General features: G+C 51.4%; 1 protein-coding gene across 2 annotated transcripts; it reads left to right on the top strand.

Annotated features, from left to right (window-relative positions):
* Positions 1 to 626: 626 nt before the first annotated feature.
* On the top strand, positions 627 to 20,621 carry DEF6 (DEF6 guanine nucleotide exchange factor). 2 transcript variants are annotated; one of them, XM_081036559.1, is made up of 11 exons: positions 627 to 755; positions 10,902 to 11,042; positions 11,691 to 11,876; positions 13,938 to 14,174; positions 14,260 to 14,406; positions 16,322 to 16,430; positions 16,601 to 16,899; positions 17,992 to 18,158; positions 18,271 to 18,469; positions 19,737 to 19,827; positions 20,029 to 20,621. In XM_081036559.1, the coding sequence occupies exons 1-11, from the start codon at positions 660 to 662 to the stop codon at positions 20,250 to 20,252; spliced, it is 1,896 nt and encodes a 631-aa protein (XP_080892685.1). In that variant the 5' UTR covers positions 627 to 659; the 3' UTR covers positions 20,253 to 20,621. The 2 variants fall into 2 exon arrangements, with proteins under 2 accessions (XP_080892685.1, XP_080892686.1); XM_081036560.1 differs by having other exon boundaries at positions 11,802 to 11,876; positions 20,029 to 20,618.
* The last annotated feature ends 432 nt before the right edge of the window (positions 20,622 to 21,053 follow it).

The following is a 21,053-nucleotide window of genomic DNA, read 5'->3' as shown; positions in this document are numbered from 1 at the left end:
CTCGGGATGAGCATTGTCGAGCCAAAGCCCAGAGGATGGGGAGGGGGCAGATCACGTGCCAGAGGATGGGGAGGGGGCAGATCACGTGCCAAGTCCGCCTGACCTGGAGAGGTGCCCTGGCCCAGTTCCTCCTGCAGCTCTGGTGTTGCCTTTGTTTCCTGGGGAGGCCCCCCCCCAACAACCATGTTAGATGGCGCTGAAAGAAATGCTTTGTCCAGTGCCTCCCCTGCGCTTCACGTCCATTCTCAGTCCTTACAGCTCTCTGAGGTGCGTACTTTTCCTCCTCTACCAATGAGAAAACTGGGCGAGGAGGAGAAGTAACTTAGCTAAGGCTCCCGCCTGGTGAGTGTGGAATTGAGAGAGGACACCCCCACACACACACCCATCTGACTCCAAAGTCAGGATGGACTGGCTGGCCTTTTCCCACAGCGTGCTGCCTCTGGCAGCCCAGGAGGCCAGGCTGAACACAACTGGGGCTCTAGCTTTCTGGGCCTCGGTCCCCAGCTGTGCAACAGGCCAGTTTCTGCCAGCAAGCAGGCAGGTGGAGCTCTTGCTCCGCGTCCTGGCTCCTCTGCGGTCTGTGCAGCCGTTTGGTTTGCATTTCCTGAAACCGGATCTCTGTGTCAGAGCCGCCCCTGGGCCGGGCGGGCGCCTCAGCCATGGCCCTGCGCAAGGAGCTGCTTAAATCCATCTGGTACGCTTTCACCGCGCTGGACGTGGAGAAGAGCGGCAAGGTCTCCAAGTCCCAGCTCAAGGTGAGGGGCACCCGGGGCCCAAGGGGGGCTGGCAGACACCTCATCAGTCCCTGCCGCCTGGGAGCCAGGCGTGAACACTGCTGATCCTGGGGCACCCAGCCATCCAGAGGCCCAGGCCTAGGGTCGGGGCTGTACTGGGTAACGGGGCAACGGGGCCGGTGGAGGCTGCTACCCGCTGTCCAGACACTAGGGAGGTACACGCAGAGCCATTGCCCCAAGCTCTGGCCCTCAGCGTCGGGAGGGTGGATGTGGCATCATGTGGCTCTGAGGGCGATGGGCCAGCAACATCCCGACTCCATGTGATGAGCACACATCTCCCCAGAGTCAAGCTCGGGCAGGCACCCTGCTCCTTCCTGCCGCTTCCTCCTGGCTTTGAAGACAGACAGTTACCTAGTACTTGTCAGTCACTTCCTCCCAGAGCTGACAGAGGCTTAACGAGCCTCTCCCAGCCCAAACCAGGCTGGCTTGGTCACCCTGCAGAACAGCTCCTCTGAACACCGCCTCTCAGGTGGGACAGAGCTGGGAAGGGGCAAGGATAGAGACCCCATTAGACTGCTGCCAAGTTTCCCTTCCCTTCCCCCCACATTAGGTTGGGAAATTGTTGCCTCTGGCCTTGAGACCTCAGAGAGGGAGGGAGTAGAATCTGAGCGCAGGGAGAGCCGCATCCATGATTGCCCTCAAGTTCATTGCTTGGCCCTAGACAATTCCTGGCAGGCCAGAAAGTTTCTCTCCTTCCTTTCTCCAGTCCTGGGTTAGTGCTGGCTTCTCCATCCCGATTAGTGGGGAAGAATCAAGGCCCTTGGCCATTGGAACTAGGGAACACTGGGAGACAGGGTAAGTCTCAGCTCTCTGGGACCTGCCATTGGGGTTCATTCATTTACTCCACAAATATTTATTGAGCACCAGCTATGTACCTAGCCTGAAGCTAAGGCCCTGGATTCCTGGTGTCTCCCTTGTGCATCCCCAAAGGAAGGGTTCAGTCTCAAGAAAACCTCCATTCTTAATGACCAGAGTAGGAGGTGCTTGGAAACCTGAGAGACGTGAATGGAACAGGATAGGTGTAATTCTCCACCCCCACTCCAACCCATACTTTGCTGAACTTGGAGGCAATGAAATTGAATGTCCCAAACTGGTCATATCCCATAATCGATCCCTTAGACAGACTTGTGGTTCTTGACTTCCCCAGGAAGGGGAGAATTCACTACCACCTTTGATCATCTGGGAGAATGTCCCACCAGGCAGATTCTTCCTTATATTCTACTTAAATCCTCTTATTGCAGATCATGTCATCTAGTGGGGTCTTCAGTCATCCAAAATCAGTCGCTGCAGAAACTCCATGCTCTACATCCCCCTCCCACGCTGCTCCTTTCCTATCTTACAGGAACAATCCGAACCCCATAGTTTGTTGTCTTGAAGGCACTGGTTTTTATCTCTTCATTACCTGTGGCCCCTGTGACCTCGCCAGGCTAGGTATGCCCCTCACATATGGAGGATACATCTCTCAGGGGGTTCCCCTTTTCCTGGCGCCATCAGCCAGTAAAGCTTCCTAGCCTGAGCCTCTAACTGGGCAGGATGAGTATTTGCAGGGAAAATTCCGTGGCGAGCTCGCATAGTTGAACTGTTTGCTGTGAGTACCACATCGCAGCTCAGATTGAGCCCACTGCCAGCAGTGTCTTTGGTCACACGGATCATTGATAGATTCCTTCCCACTCTCCACAGAACACTGGTTCACTGGAAATCTGAGCTAGCACTGAGAACGTCAGATGGGTCCTGGGTGGGGCAGAAATGGTGGGACCCATGTCATCGGAGGGAAGTGTACTGAAGGCAATTCAAGCCCAAGCCCATAAGTGGTAGACACTGGAATGGGAGGAAGTAATGATAATGTGGGGGGTGGGGGTGCCGGAAAGGCAAAGGAGCAATAGAGAAGTGGTCAGAAGGCGGAGGAAGAGACAGATGAAAGCGATATACCAGCAGGGCCCACCTTCTCCCCCGAAAGGACTTGGGGAGAAGGGAAAAGACTTTGGGGTGAGCCTATCTTTGGCTGGGACCAGGCCGGTGACCTGCACCAGCCACGGCAAGCTATGTCTGTGACAATCGCCATGTATCCCCGGATGTGTCGGTAGAAGAGCTGCCACTGGCTGTCTTGGGCGAAGCCACGATGAGGCCACAGGGAGGAGGAAGAACAAGCAGCCCTCTGAGCAGCAGCCCAAGGAGTCAGGATTGTTTTCTCTGGAGAAAAGAAGACTTGGGGGAGAAATCAGATGAGTTCTCCTTTGAACTCTTGTAGAAAGTACAATGGCCTTTGTCCAGTTGGGTTGAGAACACCAAAAATAGACCAGTAGCAATGAAATTTCTGCCCAGGATGTATTTAGGTTGAACACAAAATTTCTTAGGAGTTGAGGACTGAGTTTTTGCAGGGTCCCCAGAATCTCCTTCTCTGAAGAACTTGAGGAGTGATTTGTCCTGACAGAGCTGCAGGAAAGGGAGCTTCAGGAATGCTGGGTTTCCTAATGGCCACACCCTCTTCCCTAGGGGAATGGCTTGGGTTTTAGGTCTCGAGGGGGCTCAGCGGAGAATTTGGTCTCCTCCCTCCACTACGGTGAGGCCTGGGGTGAGGGGCCATGACTGGGGATGTGGGCAGAGCAGTGGGTCTCTGGCTGGATGAGGATTTCAGGAGGCAGTAGCCTCCCACTTCCCCTGACTGACAGGAGCAGGGAGGGCAAACTGGGAGCGTCCCTCCTGGCTCTGTCAGGTCCCCCGGCTCCTGAGCCTCCAGTAGGCACTTGGCAGTCCTAGGGCCCAGGGAGGGTGGCTTGCCCCCTGAGAAGCTCTGAGGAGCTTCAGTCCCCATCTCCTCTGGAGAGGGACAACGAGGACCTTGCTGGTGGAGCAGAAGTTAAGAACAACTACAGTCCAAGAGCCTGCTGGCTGGAGTCACCAGCTTTGTCCGGGCCCCTACCTGCGGCTGGTCTCCTCAGGCGAGGCTGGGGGGTCGGGGGCCGGGGGGAGGCTGTGCAGAGCGCTGGAGTCAAAGCCACAGAGGTTTAGGCCTCCTGCTCCCCAGCTGGGTGACCTTGGCAAGTCACCACCCAGCTCTGAACTTCCAGTTTCTCATCTGTTAAGCCTGAGGGTTGAACTAGGGATCACTAAGCTGTCCAGCTAACCTACAAACATAAATGTGAACAAAGGACATCAAGTAGGTGAGATACAGGACCCCCTTTCCCTTCTCTGAGCCTGTCTCCTTTGATGGCCATACCCATCCCCTCCTGCCCCTTCTTGCTCTCAGCAGAGATCCCCACCTTTTAAAAATCGTGCTCCTCCCTCATGATAGTAGTTAAGCTGTAGTTACCTGCTGGTGGAGAAAAGTACATTCAGTAACTATTAAAAGGATCTATATCTTTTTAAAGAATTACTTGGCCCTTAGATACAGTTAAACACTACACAGGCCATGTAGTAGAGAGGGAATGAGGTTCTTCATTCTCTCTGCAGTCATTGCCTGGTGCTTTTATGCATTCTCAGACCCTTGTATCTGCATCTTCTCCTGAAGGCTAAAAACTATAGAACCGTGGGCCTGGCACCAGCCCCTATCCCTGCACTTGAGCTTTTAGGGAAATCCGGGCCCGCAGAGGAGAACCACTCCTCCACTTGCCTCCAGAGGAAACAGTGAATACGTGAAGCCTCTTAAAGGTCAAAGGCTGCTAGCCCAGAGGTCAGGGGCTCCCTGGGTGCTTGGGGAGCCTGTGGGAGCTCTCTCTGAGGGAGGCCCAATGGCAGCTTGTGAAAACTAGACACCTGGACCCCACCCCTGGAAACTCTGAGTCAGTGGATCTGGGCGGGCCCCAGCATATTTCAGTTTCACCAGCTCCCCAGGTGATTCTGAGGCTCAGCCAGAGCCAACGTAGCATAGAGCTTGAGAGTCTTGTGTGGCTAGACGCTTAGCCTCTCCGAGCCTTGATTTCTTCATCTGTTAACGAGGATAATGAGAGTCCTTGCCTAGGGGCTGAGGATTGATTAAAATCAGCAGCAGGTGAGCTCCTACACACGGGCCTCCACCCCCACCATTTCCTTTCCAGTGGGACCCTCCTCTGGTCACACCCACTCCCCACCCGGCCCCCACCCAAACCCAAGCACCGGAAGCCTGGTTGTCTGAGGTCTGCTAAGCTTTCTGGGGAGAAACCCTGAGCCCTGAGTGTCTAGAGCCTTTAATTCCTCCAGGTGTCAGCCATCCTGACACCTGACGGCTCACAGCGGTCAGAGCCTCCACCCTGGGCTCCCCAGATTCCGTGGCAAAAGTACAGGTGAGGAAGGTAGGTCTTAGAGGACAGTGTAGGCAAATGAACCAAGGAGAGAAATAGCTCAAATGACTGCTGTGTGGCAGGTTCTATCCCAGGGTAGGAAGCGGTTTGTACAATGTTTGGTTGAACCCCCTTTTTAGAGATATGAAAACAGGCCCTGTGAGGTTCATTGGCTCAGAGAGGTTCAATCCATGTCTGTCTGACTTTTGCATTTTTCCTACTTCTGTCCATGAAGCCTTTAAGTTCATTCAACAGATTTATTAAGTGTCTCTTCTCCGCCAGGCCCAGGGATATAGCAGGGAACAAGAGACAAAAATCCTCACCACTGTGGGGCTGACATTGCAGTCAGAGAACACAGATGATCAACGAAATAAGTAAAAATATATCATGTGATGGAAGATGATACATGGCATGGAGGAAAATAAAGCAGAAATGGGAGTTAGAGAAGATGGGGTTATAGAGGTACACGAGGTGAGCAGAGAAGCCCTCCCTGAAAAGGACCTCTAAGACTAGAAGGAGGGGAGGGTGTGAGCCATGCCATGACCTGGGAGAAGAATGTTCCAGGCCAAAGGCATAGCAAGTGCAAAGGCCCTGAGGCAAGAGTGTGCCTGGCCTGTCTGAGGAATATTGAGGGAGCCCTAGTGGCTGGAGAGAAGCGAGGGCGAGGGATGAGGTCAGAGAAGGTGCCGCAGGCCGGTCACGTGGCCTGAGGCCTCAGATTTTACTCAAAGAACACTGAGAAACCACTGGCGCACTGAAGTTAGACTCGATGAGTCCGTCAAAAGCTTTCAGCATGTGGGGGACATTGTCCCGAGCCTGAGAGTCCTTGCGGCCCTCAAGGAATGTAGCGCATGCAGCAGTGCTCACACAAATGGAACAGCCAAAGAATTCTGACAGCAACTTAATAACAGGGTACATTAATAACAGAGGTTAATGACACCCTTTGTTTTTAATCTATAGTTTCACATTTTTTTATCATAAAAACAATATATGCTCCTGGTTTTTTAAAAAAATAATCAGAGTGCAGAAGAATATAATTTTTAAAAAGATGAAATTTGTTATAAAAGTCAAATATGTTACTGGTTAATAAACTTCAAAGACAGGTGTAACGTTAAAGAAGATGAAAGTCCCTCCCCTCCCTAGGGAGGGGTGGTGAAGTGATAGCTGTTAACAGTTTGCTGGGTCTTCTAGATATTTTCTACATACAAATAAATGTGTTAAGGTGAACAATGTGAAATCGCTGATGTTTGGTTGTTTGGATGTGCTAAAATAGCGGTTCGATATAGTTCCGTGTTAATCTTTGCACACCTGTGTTTACATACATTTCACGCTACAGCTTGCTTTTTTCACCTGCCGGTAATATTATGCCTATCTTTCCATATCTGTTTATACAAATATAATCATAAAATAGCTCACAACTTTTGTTAAGCGATGCGCTGTGCAGCAGGGTCTGTGCTAAGCTCTTCATTCTAAAAATCCCTGTGGAGCAGGCCCCCTTCTTGTCTTTACAAAGGAGACTAAAGTCTGGGAGCCTCAGGCTGTCTCCAACTCTTTGTATTACAAACAATGCTTCAGTGAACTTTCGTGGACGTTTGCTATGCTCCTGTGAGCATGTGTAGGTGTCTAGAAATGCTGGGCTCATGCCCAGTTTTAAGTTTGATAGATTCTCGCCATCCAGAGAGAGACTGTCAATTCACACCTCACCAGTAAGGCAGTCGAGTCCCCGCTGCTCCACAGCCTCCTCAGAGCTTCATATTACCAGCCTTTTGCATCTACGTTAATTTGTTAGCTTAAAAAAATCACATTTTCTATACAGGAAGGGAACTAACGTTTGCTCTGTGCAGACCTAAGTCTGGCACCCCATATATCATCTCACTCCATCCTCACACCCCCTCTGTTATCCTCTGTTTTACTGACAACAAAACTGAGATTCAGAGGATGAAGGAGTTTATCCAAGGCTTGACAACTGAAAAGTAAAAGTCCCTGCTCTTCCAGGTACCCCCATCCACCCCCACTGAATGTAGCCTTTTGGCTGGACTATGCAGGAAGCTTCCTCAAAGAGGTGCTTTAAGAGGCTTGAAGGAAGATAAGGACATGGGTAGTTTGAAAAGAGGCCAGAAGGCAACAGGTGCAAATATGTAAAACTCTTGGAACAACACCTGTCACTTCAGAAGTGGCTATTTATCTAGTGTTAGTCGCCCTGGATTGTAAGTGCTAACCACTGAGCCAGAGGCACCTCTTAGAGTGGGGATTGCTACCCTATGATCACAGATGTATTAGTCAGTTCTCTTCTGGAGTAAGTGATAGAAACCAAACTCAAAATAACTTAAGGGAGATGTTTTTTTATTGGCTCCCATGACCAAAACTCCAAGCATAGCATGGGCTTACGGGCGTGGCTGGATCCAGGTTCTCTGGACCTTTATCCCTTGACTCTGCCTTTTCCACTGATAGCTTTATTCTTCAGCAGGCACTTTCCACATAGGAACAAAGATGTCAGATGCATATATCTTCTAACAACTTAACAATCCCATGGAAAGAGCATATATACCTCTTTTCCACTGGAGGAGGTAAAATTCCTAGGGCTGATTCTCATTGGCCCAGATTTGGCCATATGCCCACCCTTGAACCAATCACTAATTCTGATGTGCCCTCCCTTGCAGACAGGTGGGGCAGGGCTGGAAATAGCCAATACCACACATGTTGAGAATGGAGGAGAGGTACTTCCTAAAGGAAAATCAAGTCTCCATCACCAAAATAAGGGAGGGGTGCAGAGTTCATCAGGAAGGAACTTCAGATGTCCTCTAGAACAAGAGAAGGCAAAGGCAAAGATGGCATGTGAGATGATTTGAAGTGTGCGAAAGAGGGTTGGGGTGGGGATCAGGGTTGGCTGCCCAGAGGCAAGTTAGGGAAAATAAAAACACTGATGCTCTTGATGAACCCCAACATCTCCCTTTGCCAAGTTGAACCCGAGGCCCAGGAGAACACTGGGGAGAAGTCTCAATCCTTTCTCCCTCTCCTCTCACAAAAGAGAATGAAGAAATAAAGACCTGACACACCTGCCATCTCTGAGATGGTGCCAGCTCCTGCCTCGGACGAACTGGTTCCAAGGTTAACTGCTGGTGATGGAATCAGCCCTTACATGCAGCATTTGCTGGCTGCTTTTGGTGAGCTGAAGAGGACATGGGCTCTGGGATGTGAAGATGGACTGAGACCTTGTCTCCGGAGTTCAGAGTCTAGTTGGGAAAGAGGCTCAGGGTCAGTATTATAATAGGGAGGCAGCTTTCAGCGCCGGCACACCTAGTCCCAACCTCAGCTATGCCATTTAATCTTCACCTCTCCAAGTCTCAGTATCGTCCTCTGAAAAACAGGGATACTAATGTCTATGTATCACAGTTGTGGAGATTAAACACGGGGTATAGAATGCACCTCAGACAGTGGCTGGCACATAGTAGTTGTGCAATAGTGACTAATCATTCATGCTTTCTGTGATGTGTGCTATAACAGCAACACCTCACTGCAAGTTTATTTTTTTCTTGATTTCCTTGTTCAGACTTCGACCTCTGTGTTCTAATACTATGAGTTTGTTAACTAACTCGTGTTTCCCCTCCACACCGTCATGGCCGCCTTTCTTTCTAAGCCTTGCCTTCCACATCCCATGGACCATTTTTCATGACCTTTCCTTGGAGCCCTCTCCAGCTCCCTCCCACCTTTAAAGGGCAGTGACTGGAACTGCACATGGCCTTCCCAGAGCAGATACCCCTGGATGGTGGGCACTCTGCAGCCTGAACACTGAGTCTTTGGTGGAAACAATGATAAATTTGGGGCTTCCACCCTGGGAAGACAAGCCGTCTTCCTGTATACAGCCCGGCATCGTAGGAAGTACTTGGGCTTTGGGACCTGCAGAGTTGTGTTTGAATCCCAGGCTCTTGCTCACTCTGTGGGTCCTTGGACAAGTTCCTGAATCCCTTAAGCCTCAATGTCCTTGTCTGCAGAAAGAGGACACCCTACCTAACGAAGTGTGTGAGAGCAAGGCTGCCTGCGTTTGAATCCCGGTTCTGCCAGTTCTCTGACCTTGGGGAGTTACTTAATGTCTTAGGGACTTGGGGATTTTTTATCTCTAAAATGGAGATATTATCAGTTATTATGGGGGTTCAATGAATTATATATAAAGTGCTTAGCTTAGTGCTTGGCATAGCGAGCATGTAAGTTGTAGTTTTGGGGGGCTTTTTTATTGAAGTATAATTGACATGTAACACATTAGTTTCAGGTGTACAATGTCATGATTCACTATTTATATATACAGTAGACCCCTGAACAACATGGGCTTGAACTGTGCGGGTCCACTTACCCGCCGATTTTTTTCAACAAATATACAGTCAGCCCTCCCTATCTGCAGGTTTTACATCCACAGATTCAACCAACCTCAGATCCAAACAGTATTTTCAAACCGTGGCTGGAGATCCACAGATGTAGAGAGCAGACTGTATGCGTTTTTCTATGCCACTTCATATAAGGGACTTTAGCATCTGCAGATTTGGGTATCTGAGGGGCTCCCAGAACCAATCCCCCACAGATACTGAAGGACTACTAAGTTTTGGGGGAGTCAAACATTATACGTGGGTTTTCGACTACATAGGGGTCGGCGTCCCCAACCCCCTCATTGTTCAAGGGTCAACTTAACTGTATTGCAAAATGATCACAATACGTCTAGTTAAAATCTGTCGCCATACATAGGTACAAAAAAAATTTGTTTCTTGAGAACTTTTAAGATCTATTCTCTTAGCAACTTTCAAATATTCAATACAGTATTATTAACTACAGTCACCATGTTGTACATTATATCCCCATGACTTATTTTATAACTGGAAGTATGTACCTTTTGACTCCCTTCATCCATTTCCCCCACCCCCACCCCTGCCTCTGGCAACCAACGATCTGTTCTCTGAATCTATGAGGGTTTTTCTGTTTGGTTTGTTTTTTTTAACTTTTTGGTTTTTTTTAAAGATTTTATTGGGGAAGGGGAACAGGACTTTATTGGGGAACAGTGTGTACTTCCAGGACTTTTTTTTTTCCAAGTCAAGTTGTTGTCCTTTCAATCTTAGTGGTGGAGGGTGCCGTTCAGTTTCAAGTTGTTGTCCTTTTAGTCTTAGTTGTGGAGGGCACAGCTCAGCTCCAGGTCCAGTTGCCGTCGCTAGTTGCAGGGGGCACAGCCCACCATCCCTTGTGGGACTCGAGGAATTGAACCGGCAACCTTGTGGTTGAGAGCCCACTGGCCTATGTGGGAATCGAACCGGCAGCCTTTGGAGTTAGGAGCATGGAGCTCTAACCGCCTGAGCCACCGGGCTGGCCCTAACTTTTTTTTTACTGGGGAACAGTGTGTTTCTCCAGGGCCCATCAGCTCCAAGTCGTTGTCCTTCAATCTAGTTGTGGAGGGCGCAGCTCAGCTCCAAGTCCAGTCCCTGTTTTCCATCTTTAGTTTCAGGGGGTGCAGCCCACCATCCCATGCGGGAATTGAACTGGCAACCTTATTGTTGAGAGCTCACGCTCTAACCAACTGAGCCATCCAGGCGCCCTGGTTTTGGTTTTTTTAGATTCCACATACAAGCGAGATTATTTATCTTTGACTCATTTCACTTAGCATCATGCCCTCAAGGTCTATCCATGTTGCTGCAAATGGCAATATCATTCTTTTTTATGGCTGAATAATATTCACTGTGTGTATACATGTTTTCGTTCTGACTGAATGGAATAATGTGTGCAGCATGGGGCTGGAGACACACAGGGAAGTGGGGCAACCCTTAGGCCCAGTTGCGGTTGTCGTGAGGGAAGGCTAACTGCCACTCTGTCTCAGGTGCTGTCCCATAACCTGTACACGGTCCTGCACATCCCCCATGACCCCGTGGCTCTGGAGGAACACTTCCGAGATGATGATGATGGCCCCGTGTCCAGCCAGGGATACATGCCCTACCTCAACAAGTACATCCTGGACAAGGTGGGGCAGCATGGGGAAGGCACCTCTAACCTCTCCCCACTTCCCAGCCCTGCCAGCACCCCAGTACATGGCCTCTCCAACTCCTCCTCCCTAGAAATGCCCACCTTTGTCCCCACTGTACATCCTGCTCTCCCACCTCCATCCTTCACAGCCCAGCTGCTTGCCCCGCGTGCCCCGCTTCACTCACCTTCCACCTCTCTCATCTGTGTCTTAGCCTCCGCCCTTCTGTCCCTGCTAGCTCACCTCCAGCTTCCAGCTGTCCCCTTTACAGAGGCTCTCCAGCTTCCCCGCGTGTTGTCCCCACTGCCCTTTCCAGCTGTCACTGTCTTCTCAGGTTCTTCTTCCCTGTCCTATTCCCCCCTGGGCTTCTCCTTCTTTTTCCCCTGGGCTGAGGGGCTAGAGTTTCTCTGTTGGCAGGGGACTTGGGTGGGTGTGGCTGTGTGTGCGGGGTGGGGGTGTGTGCGGGGTGGGGGTAAGTTGCAACTAGCTAGTTACCTAGTAATCAGCTCAGGGATGCCTCAAGTTAGAGCTCAGACTTGGCAGGGTGGGGAACAGAGGAATAGACCCCAAGACACCAGCTAGTGCCTAGTTTGGGGGTAGAACAGAGATGGGGCCGACTTCTTGGCTGATGTGCAGGCCTGGTGGCAGGTGGAGGAGGGGGCTTTTGTTAAGGAGCACTTTGATGAGCTGTGCTGGACCCTGACGGCCAAGAAGAACTACCGGGTGGATAGCAACGGAAACAACATGCTCTCCAATCAGGATGCCTTCCGCCTCTGGTGCCTCTTCAACTTCCTGTCTGAGGACAAGTACCCTCTGATCATGGTTCCCGATGAGGTGAGGGTGATGGCAGCCCCAGGGACTGAATCACTTGGGGCCAAATTGCCTTTGTACTTTCCCACATGCCCTTTCTTCTTTGTCTTCCCTGTCCACACCCAGCTGTTTCCAGATGCCTAAACAGCCCATATCAGAGCAATTGTGCCTTCTCCCAGGAGAACCAAAACTACACTTCCTTCAGGGCTCTGCGGGCCCTCACAGTAGGAAAATTATCTGCAATTTCTGTTTGCACAGAGGTGTAAATGCCTGGTAAATTACTGAGCATTTAAAAACAAAACATTTAAGATAAAATGGCAGAATTTTAGGCACTGTGACAATCTGAGAAGGGTGCTATGTGAAAGGAAGGGAGACCTTTCTGGGATGTCACTCCAGTTACTGTAGGTGGGCAACCAAGTCCAGGCCTGGTTCCAATATAGGGGAGAACCAGGCAAACTCAGCTCAGGCCCCCCAAGTGGGCAGCCTGGGTAGAGAGGCCTGGAATCCCACCCCTCCATCCTCAATCGTTGGTGAAGCCCTGGACAGGGACCCCCCTTTCCCAGTCAGTCTGCACCCTCCCCTCTTCTCCACCTCTCTCCCCATCCCTTCAGCCTTCTCCTGACCCTTTAGCCTCTTTCTGTGAAGATGCCAGGGTGGTTTTAGGTCTTTAGAATAGGGTACGCAGGGGAGGGGCCCTCTGCATTCACAAGAAGGACTGGCATGTCTAACTGCACTCAGATTTGAATCCTTGCTTCTGTTTGTGGGAAGGGCGAGGGGAGCCATCTGAGCCCTGAACTGTTGTACCCCACTCCCAGCTGAGACCCAGTAGCCCCTAGAGTGAAAGTCCTGGAGAGAGTTTCCCAAGAAGCTGCTGGGGCGAAAGAGGGACACATGTCTGTCTCCACAGACACCTGGGTGGGCACCCTTGTCAGACCCCTGCCAGTCCGGGCAAGGTGGCCTGTCAGAAGGCCGCTTGCTGTGTGATCAACATGCAGTGTGAACCAAGTGCAGCAGGGTGCACCCCAACCACCACTTCCTGTTCCTTTCTAACAAGTTTCCTGTCCCTGCCCTGTTTACCCCCACCCCCAATCCCCTTGCCGTCCCATAGGGGAGGACCCTCCAGGGTTGGGGCTTGAAAGGACTCAAATGGGACTCAGGAGGGCTGCATCAAGCCCTGGTTGCCACCAACTTGCTGTGTGCTTTAGAGCAAGTTCCCCCTTTGAGCCTCAGTTGTTTTTTTTCCTCCCCCCTTCTTCCGCCTCCCCCCCCACCACCCCCACTCTGGTTCCAGCCGTTGTTTCTCAGTCTAGTTGTGTAGGACACAGCTCTCTGGCCCAGGCTGGGGTTAGGAGGCTTGCGCTCCCCCAGCCGAGGTAGTTGGTCTCCAGTCGTGGGTCGGCCGCTCACAGCAGCTCACGGCAGCTCTCGCCGGCTGCCGGCCACTCACGCTGGCCTCTGGTCATTCATGCTGGCCACTGGCCACTGATGGCAGTCCGCGGCAGCCCACAGCAGCCGGCGGCAGCCCACAGCAACCCGCGCGCGGCAGCCCGCGGCAGCATTCGGCAGCTCAGCTCCAGGGAGGGCTGTTGTTCACACTCTTAGCTGTAGAGGGCGCAGCTCACTGGCCCAGGTGGGAATGGAACCGGCAACCTCAGCGTTAGGAGCAGGGCACTCCAACCGCCGGAGCCCTGGGGCCTGCCTGAGCCTCAGTTTTGCCATCTGCAAAGTGAGGGTATTGGATGAGAGGGCACTCGCACCGCCTGTGATAGTTTCTATGATTTGCTGCCTCTGCCTGGCCGTCGGCCCTCAGCTCCCACCTTCACCTTGCCCTTAATTTAAGGCAGGAAGGAGTGGGACTCGAGGTTGGGAAAGGGGAGAGGATGCCTGAATTAGGGTTGGGGGCTCCAGGATCCCCTCCCAAATCTCTACCCTGGCGTCCACCAGCCTTTAGTCCTCTGCTCTGGCCCCCAACCCAGTTTCAGTCACCACTTCGCAGACTCTAGGAGCCCAGTAAGAGTGCCCCCTGGTGTTGGTGTCGGCAACACAGCCTGCTGCAGTCATCAGGCCTTCCATCTCCCCCTCCAGGTGGAGTACCTGCTGAAGAAGGTGCTCAGCAGCATGGGCCTGGAGGTGGGCTTGGGCGAGCTGGAGGAGCTGCTGGCCCAGGAGGCCCAGGCAGCCCAGACGAGCGGGGGACTCAGTGTTTGGCAGTTCCTGGAGCTCTTCAACTCTGGACGCTGTCTGCGTGGCGTGGGGCGGGACACCCTCAGCATGGCCATCCACGAGGTCTACCAGGAGCTCATCCAAGATGTCCTGAAGCAGGTCAGGCCAAGCTGGGAACTGGGGAGGACGCCAAGGAGGGGTGGGGGAGGGGCAGGGAAGCCTCTGACTTTGCTCTGGCTGGCAGGGCTACCTGTGGAAGCGAGGGCACCTGAGGAGGAACTGGGCAGAACGCTGGTTCCAGCTGCAGCCCAGCTGCCTCTGCTACTTTGGGAGTGAAGAGTGCAAGGAGAAGAGGGGTACTATCCCGCTGGATGCACAATGCTGTGTGGAGGTGAGGGGGACAGGTGAAGGAATGGAGCACGTCTCGGGGCTCAAAAGGACTCCAGCGTGGTGTAAGGACAAAGGGGTCAGGGGGAGGGCGAATGGAGAAATGCCACAGAGACAAATTTCTGCTTAGATGAGTGTAACACAAATATACCTCAAGGCCGTTTTTATCCATGTCAGGACTTTAAAAAAAACAAAACTGCAAATCCGATACTAAAGTCATTGGCAAGTAAGGTGGATTTTGCTAAAGATATCAGAGGAGATGGCCTATGTCTCACGCTACACAGGAAAACTTTCTCAATATTTCCTTTAAAGATCTTTCTCCGTCCCCCCAATTTCATTCCCTTTGGCAACTCTGTACCTCCCTATTCTTTCTCCACACCCCTCTCCTCACCTTCTTCCCCTCTCTTTTCCTTCCTTGGTTCCTATCCATTATTATTTTAAAGGCTTAAAACAGCAAATTTTAAATTGTAGTCAAAATATATGTCTAACATGAAATTTGTCGTTTTAACCATTTTAAGTGTACAATTCAGTAGCATCAAAGGCAGTCACAATGTTGTGTAGACTCACCATTATCTATTTCCAAAACTTTTTTATCATCCCACACAGAAACTATATACCCATTAAGCAATAACTCATCCCCTGCCCCTTTTATCTCCATGCTTTTGGCTATTCTAGGTACCTCCTATAAGTGGAATCGTACAAGATTTGTTCTTTTGGGTCTGGCTTATTTCACTTCTCATCATGTTTTCAAGGTCCACGCATGTTGTGACATGAATCAGGACCTCATGTCTTTTTATGGCTGACTAATATTCCATTGTGTAGATATACACCACATTTTGTTTGACCATTCATTCATTGATGGACATTGGGTTATTTCCATCTTTTTGCTATTGTGGACAATGCTGTTATGAATATCCATGTACGAATTTCTGGGTGGACATATGTTTTCATTTCTCTGGGCACCTACCTAGGAATAGAATTGCTGGACCATATGGTAACTCTGTTCAACTTTTAAAGGAACAGCCAAACTGTTTTCCATGGTGGCTGCACTATCTTACATTCTTACCAGCGTGTATGAGGGTTCCAATTTCTCCACATCCTCACTAACACTTGTCATTTAACAATTTAAAAAAATTACTATAGCCACCCCAGGTTCTGACCATTTTTGTCAAATGTGGAAAGAGCACGGATCTAGGTAGAAATCCCAGCTCCACCACTAACAGGCAGTGCAAACTGGGCAAGTCCCTGGCCCCCTTAGAGCCTCAGTTTCTTTCTTTGTAAAGAGGAGGTTTACAGAGAATACTGCCTGCCTGGCAAGGTTGCCTGGGAGGAATGAATAAAAAGATGCATATGAAACAGTAGTACAGACCCTAGAACACAAGAAACTCCACGTGGTAGTTATTTTTTTCCACTAGAATGTAACTTAGGGAAGGCAGGGATTTGGTCTGTTAGGCACACCTCAGTATCCCAAATGTTTAGAACAATGAATGGCACTCAGTGGACACTCCAAAATGTCTGTGAAATGAATGAATGGAGAACGTTCTCAACAGGCATAGCCAGTGAAAATGAATGGTCTGGATAGTGAGGACCCTGTCATTGGAGGTGTTCAAGAATGATCTGCATAAATACTGAGTGGCAACTTAGATGCTAGGCCCGGTGGAGAGATGCCAAGATGAAAATGGCCCCACCCCACCTTTAAAGAGCTAAGACTACAAGAATCGTGGCGACACGACTACCCCCATAACTAACCTCTATGCCGGGCCGTGCAGGCTCCTGGCAGAATGGGAGGGGTGTCCAGGGAAGATGGTCAGCCAGGAGGGGAAGGGGCTAGAGCTGGAGCACCCCTGGGGCGGGCGGGGCACGTGTGGCCCTGACTTTAGTGAAGCCAGCTGTGTCTGGGGCCACCTGCCCTCTCCAAGGTGCTGCCTGACCGAGAGGGGAAGCGCTGCATGTTCTGTGTGAAGACGGCCTCCCGTACCTACGAGATGAGCGCCTCAGACACGCGCCAGCGCCAGGAGTGGACGGCTGGTGAGTGCTCACTCGGTGGCCTGCGTCTGGCTGGGCCTCCGTCGCCTCATCTGTGAAAAGGGGGTGATGACACTTTGCCCAAGGGGACGCTGGAGACTGGCCTCGAGCGACTCCTAAGACCCCTTTCCTGCCCCAGGCTAGCACCCTACTGACTCCCTCTCTCTCCGCAGCCATCCAGACGGCGATCCGGCTGCAGGCCGAGGGGAAGACGTCGCTGCACAAGGACCTGAAGCAGAAGCGGCGCGAGCAGCGGGAGCAGCGGGAGCGGCGCCGGACAGCCAAAGAGGAGGAGCTGCTGCGGCTGCAGCAGTTACAGGAGGAGAAGGAGCGGAAGCTGCAGGAGCTGGAGCTGCTGCAGGAGGCGCAGCGGCAGGCCGAGCGCCTGCTGCAGGAGGAGGAGGAGCGGCGCCGAAGCCAGCACCGAGAGCTGCAGCAAGCGCTGGAGGGCCAGTTGCGCGAGGCGGAGCAGGTGGGGCCGGCCCCGGGAGCGCAGGCGAGGGCTGAGGGTGCGGCGAGGAGAGGCACCTGAGCTGAGGACCGAGGGGCGGGGCCGGGGGCGGAGCCTGGGCCGGGGGCGGAGCCTGGGCCGGGGGCGGAGCCTGGGCCGGGGGCGGAGCCGGTGGGCTGAAGGGTGTTGGTTTGAGACAGAGCCCTTGGGCTTGAAATGTGGGTATGAGGCAGGGCCTGGGCCAGGGGCGAGGCCTGTAGGATAAATAAGGGTGCTGGGTGCAGGAACCTGACTGAGTTATGGCGTGAGGGGAGAGTTGGTGTGGGGCGGGGCCTGAGCCAAAGGATGGGTGGGGCTGGAGCTGAGTGCTAGGTGTAAATTGGAGCGCGTTCCGAGACCTTGGCTGTGGGCGGGGCTTGTACTGAGGACCGGCTAAAGACCACGTGATTAGGGATGAGTTTGGATCAAGGATGGAATAGGTTGGAGTAGACTTAAGTTCTGAGTTTACAATGCAACCAGTTTGGGGGAGGCAGGGTGGGAGGACGGTAGGACGAATGTGGAGGTGTGTAGAAACGATTAGATTCTAGAAGTGGAGTCTAGAAGTGGAGATCTAGAAGTGGAGTCAGAGACTCGTGGCTTCGTTCCCAGCTCTGCCTCTTAAGAGCCGGTCACCTCAGGCAAGTTGCTTAGCCTCTCCCTGTGCCTCAGTTACCTCTCAGTGACACGCTGATGCTAATAGAACTTTGTAGAGGTATGATGAAGATCAAATGAGGAAACACTTAGTTGTTATAACAATTATAATTATAGTCACTCCCTTCCAAGCACTAGCCTTAATTATAACTCATAATATATAATAATTACTAAAACTGGTGCTAGGAAAGGGGTGACCTGAGCCCCTTTCTCCCATGTAGCACCTGTTCACTGATAATTATCTGACCGAGTCAGGCTCTCAGAAAGGATCAGATCAGGAAACCCTGACATGAAGGAACTCCCCAGACTCTCACCTGGACATAGCTAGTTGGGCCAGCCTAGCAGAACCCTGGGGCAAGGACAGCATGCCTGTTGCCTCCTTCCCTTGTGCCCCTATTGACCTTGCTCTCCGTCCCTGCGCAGGCCCGAGCCTCCATGCAGGCTGAGATGGAACTGAAGAAAGAGGAGGCTGCTCGGCAGCGGCAACGCATCCAGGAGCTAGAGGAGATGCAGCAGAGGCTTCAGGAGGCTCTGCAATTAGAGGTGAAAGCTCGGCAGGACGAGGAGGCCGTGCGCCTAGCCCAGACCAGGTAGGACTGAGGGACCCCTTCTGGTTTACCTCCCTGACTCCCCCATCGTCCCACTTGCTAAGCACCTGCCAGGTGCCTTGGCTCTGGAGACAAGACAGTGCACCTTCGGCAGACTGCTGGAGGAGGAAGAGGAGAAGTTGAAGCAGCTACTGCAGCTGAAGGAGGAACAGGAACGCTACATCGAGCAGGCGCAGCAGGAGAAGCAGGAGCTGCAGCAGGAGATGGCGCTGCAGAGCCGCTCCCTGCAGCAGGCCCAGCAGCAGCTGGAGGAGGTGCGGCAGAACAGGCAGAGGGCCGATGAAGACGTGGAGGTGAGACCCAGGGTAGGACAGGATGGAGGCCGGCAGAGTGAGCATGGTAATACTCAGGTGCCAGGGCCTTTCCTCAAACCCTGGCTCTGTCTTGTCCGGCTGTGTGACCTCCAGCGAATTGCCTAACCTCTCTGAGTTTCACTGGCCGAAGAAACATTAGCTGCTATTTTTATCATTATTATTAATCCGGACAAAATTTTTCCTCCTACTCTTCAAAGCCTGTATTTTGCTATCCCTGTGTTTTCCATCCACTCCTTGGAGCCCAGATCTCCATAGAAGAGGGTTTCGGGTTAGTTTTTTGTTTGTTTGTTTGTTTGTTTTTTGGCATGTTGGTTGTTTTTAATATCACTTATTTTGTTTTGTTGGCCTACATGGTCATTGTAAAAAAATTCAAACGCAGAAATATGTAGCATAGAAAGGGGAAGTTCCTCTATAGTCCCCCCACCCCACTGCTAACAGCTGGATGACATTGGAGCAGAGGTTTTTGCATTAGCTCCTGGAGAGGTTTGTGGTACAATGGTTTAGAGGTCAACATGTGTCCCTGGGCAAGTCATTTAACCTCTTTGCACTTGTTATTAACTTCTGTTCTGGAGGTTAAATAAGACAATAAATATACTTAGCACATCTTAGCTGCTTAATAAATGAAAACTATAATTATGATTTTTAAAATAAATGTTATTTTTTGTTTTGTTTTGTTTTTTAAAGACTTTATGGGGGAAGGGGAACAGGACTTTATTGGGGAACAGTGTGTACTTCCAGGCCTTTTTTCCCAAGTCAAGTTGTTGTCCTTTCAATTTTAGTTGTGGAGCTTGCCGTTTAGATTCAAGTTGTTGTCCTTTCAGTCTTAGTTGTGGAGGGCGCAGCTCAGCTCCAGGTCCAGTTGCCATTGCTAGTTGCAGGGGGCGCAGCCCACCATCCCTTGATGGAGTCAAGGAATTGAACTGGCAACCTTGTGGTTGAGAGCCCACTGGTCCATGTGGGAATCAAACTGGCAACCTTCAGAGTTAGGAGCACGGAGCTCTAACCGCCTGAGCCACCAGGCCGGCCCAATTATGATTATTTTTAACCCTTGGGGGAGTGCCTATGAGTCCCCTGAAATTGCACACCAACTCTGTGCATATACATAACTCTTTGTGAACATACATGAGTTTTTCTGAAATGATCATGGCCTTTGTCAGATACTAAGGGGTCTGTGAACCTGAAAAAGTCAACATACCCTGTCTTGGAGAGTGTCTCTGACCCACTCCCACTGGCTCTGCCCCCACAGGCTGCCCAGAGGAAGTTGCGCCAGGCCAGTACCAACGTGAAACACTGGAATGTCCAGATGAACCGGCTCATGCATCCGATTGAGCCTGGAGGTGAGAAGGAGTAGACCCTAGAGCTTTCCTGGAGTGAGGCGGGAGAAGGAAGGGCGAAAGGGATATGTCTAGGTCTCCAGAGCTGGCTCGGGACTGAGAGTCAGGAGGGTCTCCTCTTTCCCAAGGGCGAGGTAAGGCCCGCCAACCTTTCCCCTTTGCGTGCACCTTTTTCCTAACTCATGCCTGCCTTTTCTCTGCCAGACAAGCGTCCCACCACCAGCAGCTCCTTCACAGGCTTCCAGCCCCCTCTACTTGCCCGCCGTGACTCCTCCCTAAAGCGCCTGACCCGTTGGGGATCCCAGGGCAACAGGACCCCCTCACCCAGCACCAGTGAGCAGGAGAAGTCCCTCAATGGTGGGGATGAGGCTCCCATCTTGGCTTCCACCCCTCCGGAAGATAAACTGGACCCAGAAGCAGAAAATTAGCCTCTGCTAGCCTCTTTTCCCTGCATCCTCATCCCCATCAGGACCTGGCCACAGCTGGCCTGTGGGTGACACTGGCCCCTGCAAAAGAGGAAGCTGAGGTCCTGGTTGCAGGGGCCGAGCCCTCCAACCATGAAACAGTCCACAATGGAACCTAGTTTATTTTTTGCATCAGCCCCAGGCCACAGACTACTGGGCTGTCTGGGATGTTGATTCTTGAGAACTTGACCCTGTGCCTTAACCCCAAGGACCCTATACCCTGGGCTGGGAAAGAGTGAACAAGCAAGCCAGGGGCCATCTGCCCCCAGACTGCCACCAAGTTGTGGAGGTACGTCTCTAAATAAAAACTGCTCTTGGAGTGAATTATTGATCAGGTCTGCTGTCTGTCTCTCCTGCCATTTCTTCTCTTCCTTCCTCAAGTCCAGTTATTGGGCCCAGAAGGAATAAGGTGTATAGTGTATAGTGTATAGGCTAGGAAAGTACACTCTGCCACTTACTAACTGGGTGACTTTGATCAAGTTTCTGTACCTCTCTGTGCTCCAGTTCCCGTGTTAGTAAAATAGGGGTAATAATAGTACCTAACTTACTGGGTTCTTGTGAGGATTAAGTGCTTGGTACATAAGCAAGCACTGTTATTATTATCATCCAAAAGTTTTTATTGAGCATCCATTCTATACCCTGCAATTTCCCAAATTATTTAATTCTCATGGCAGCCCTGAGAGGTGGTATTATTATGCTCATTTTACATGTGGAGAAATTGAGGCTTAGGTAACTTGTCCAAAGGCTTCCAATCTTGCTTCTCTT

Source organism: Rhinolophus hipposideros (genome assembly GCF_964194185.1).
Source record: "Rhinolophus hipposideros genome assembly, chromosome: 3".
NCBI lineage: Eukaryota > Metazoa > Chordata > Mammalia > Chiroptera > Rhinolophidae > Rhinolophus > Rhinolophus hipposideros.
This window is presented reverse-complemented; position numbering and strand designations above follow the sequence as displayed.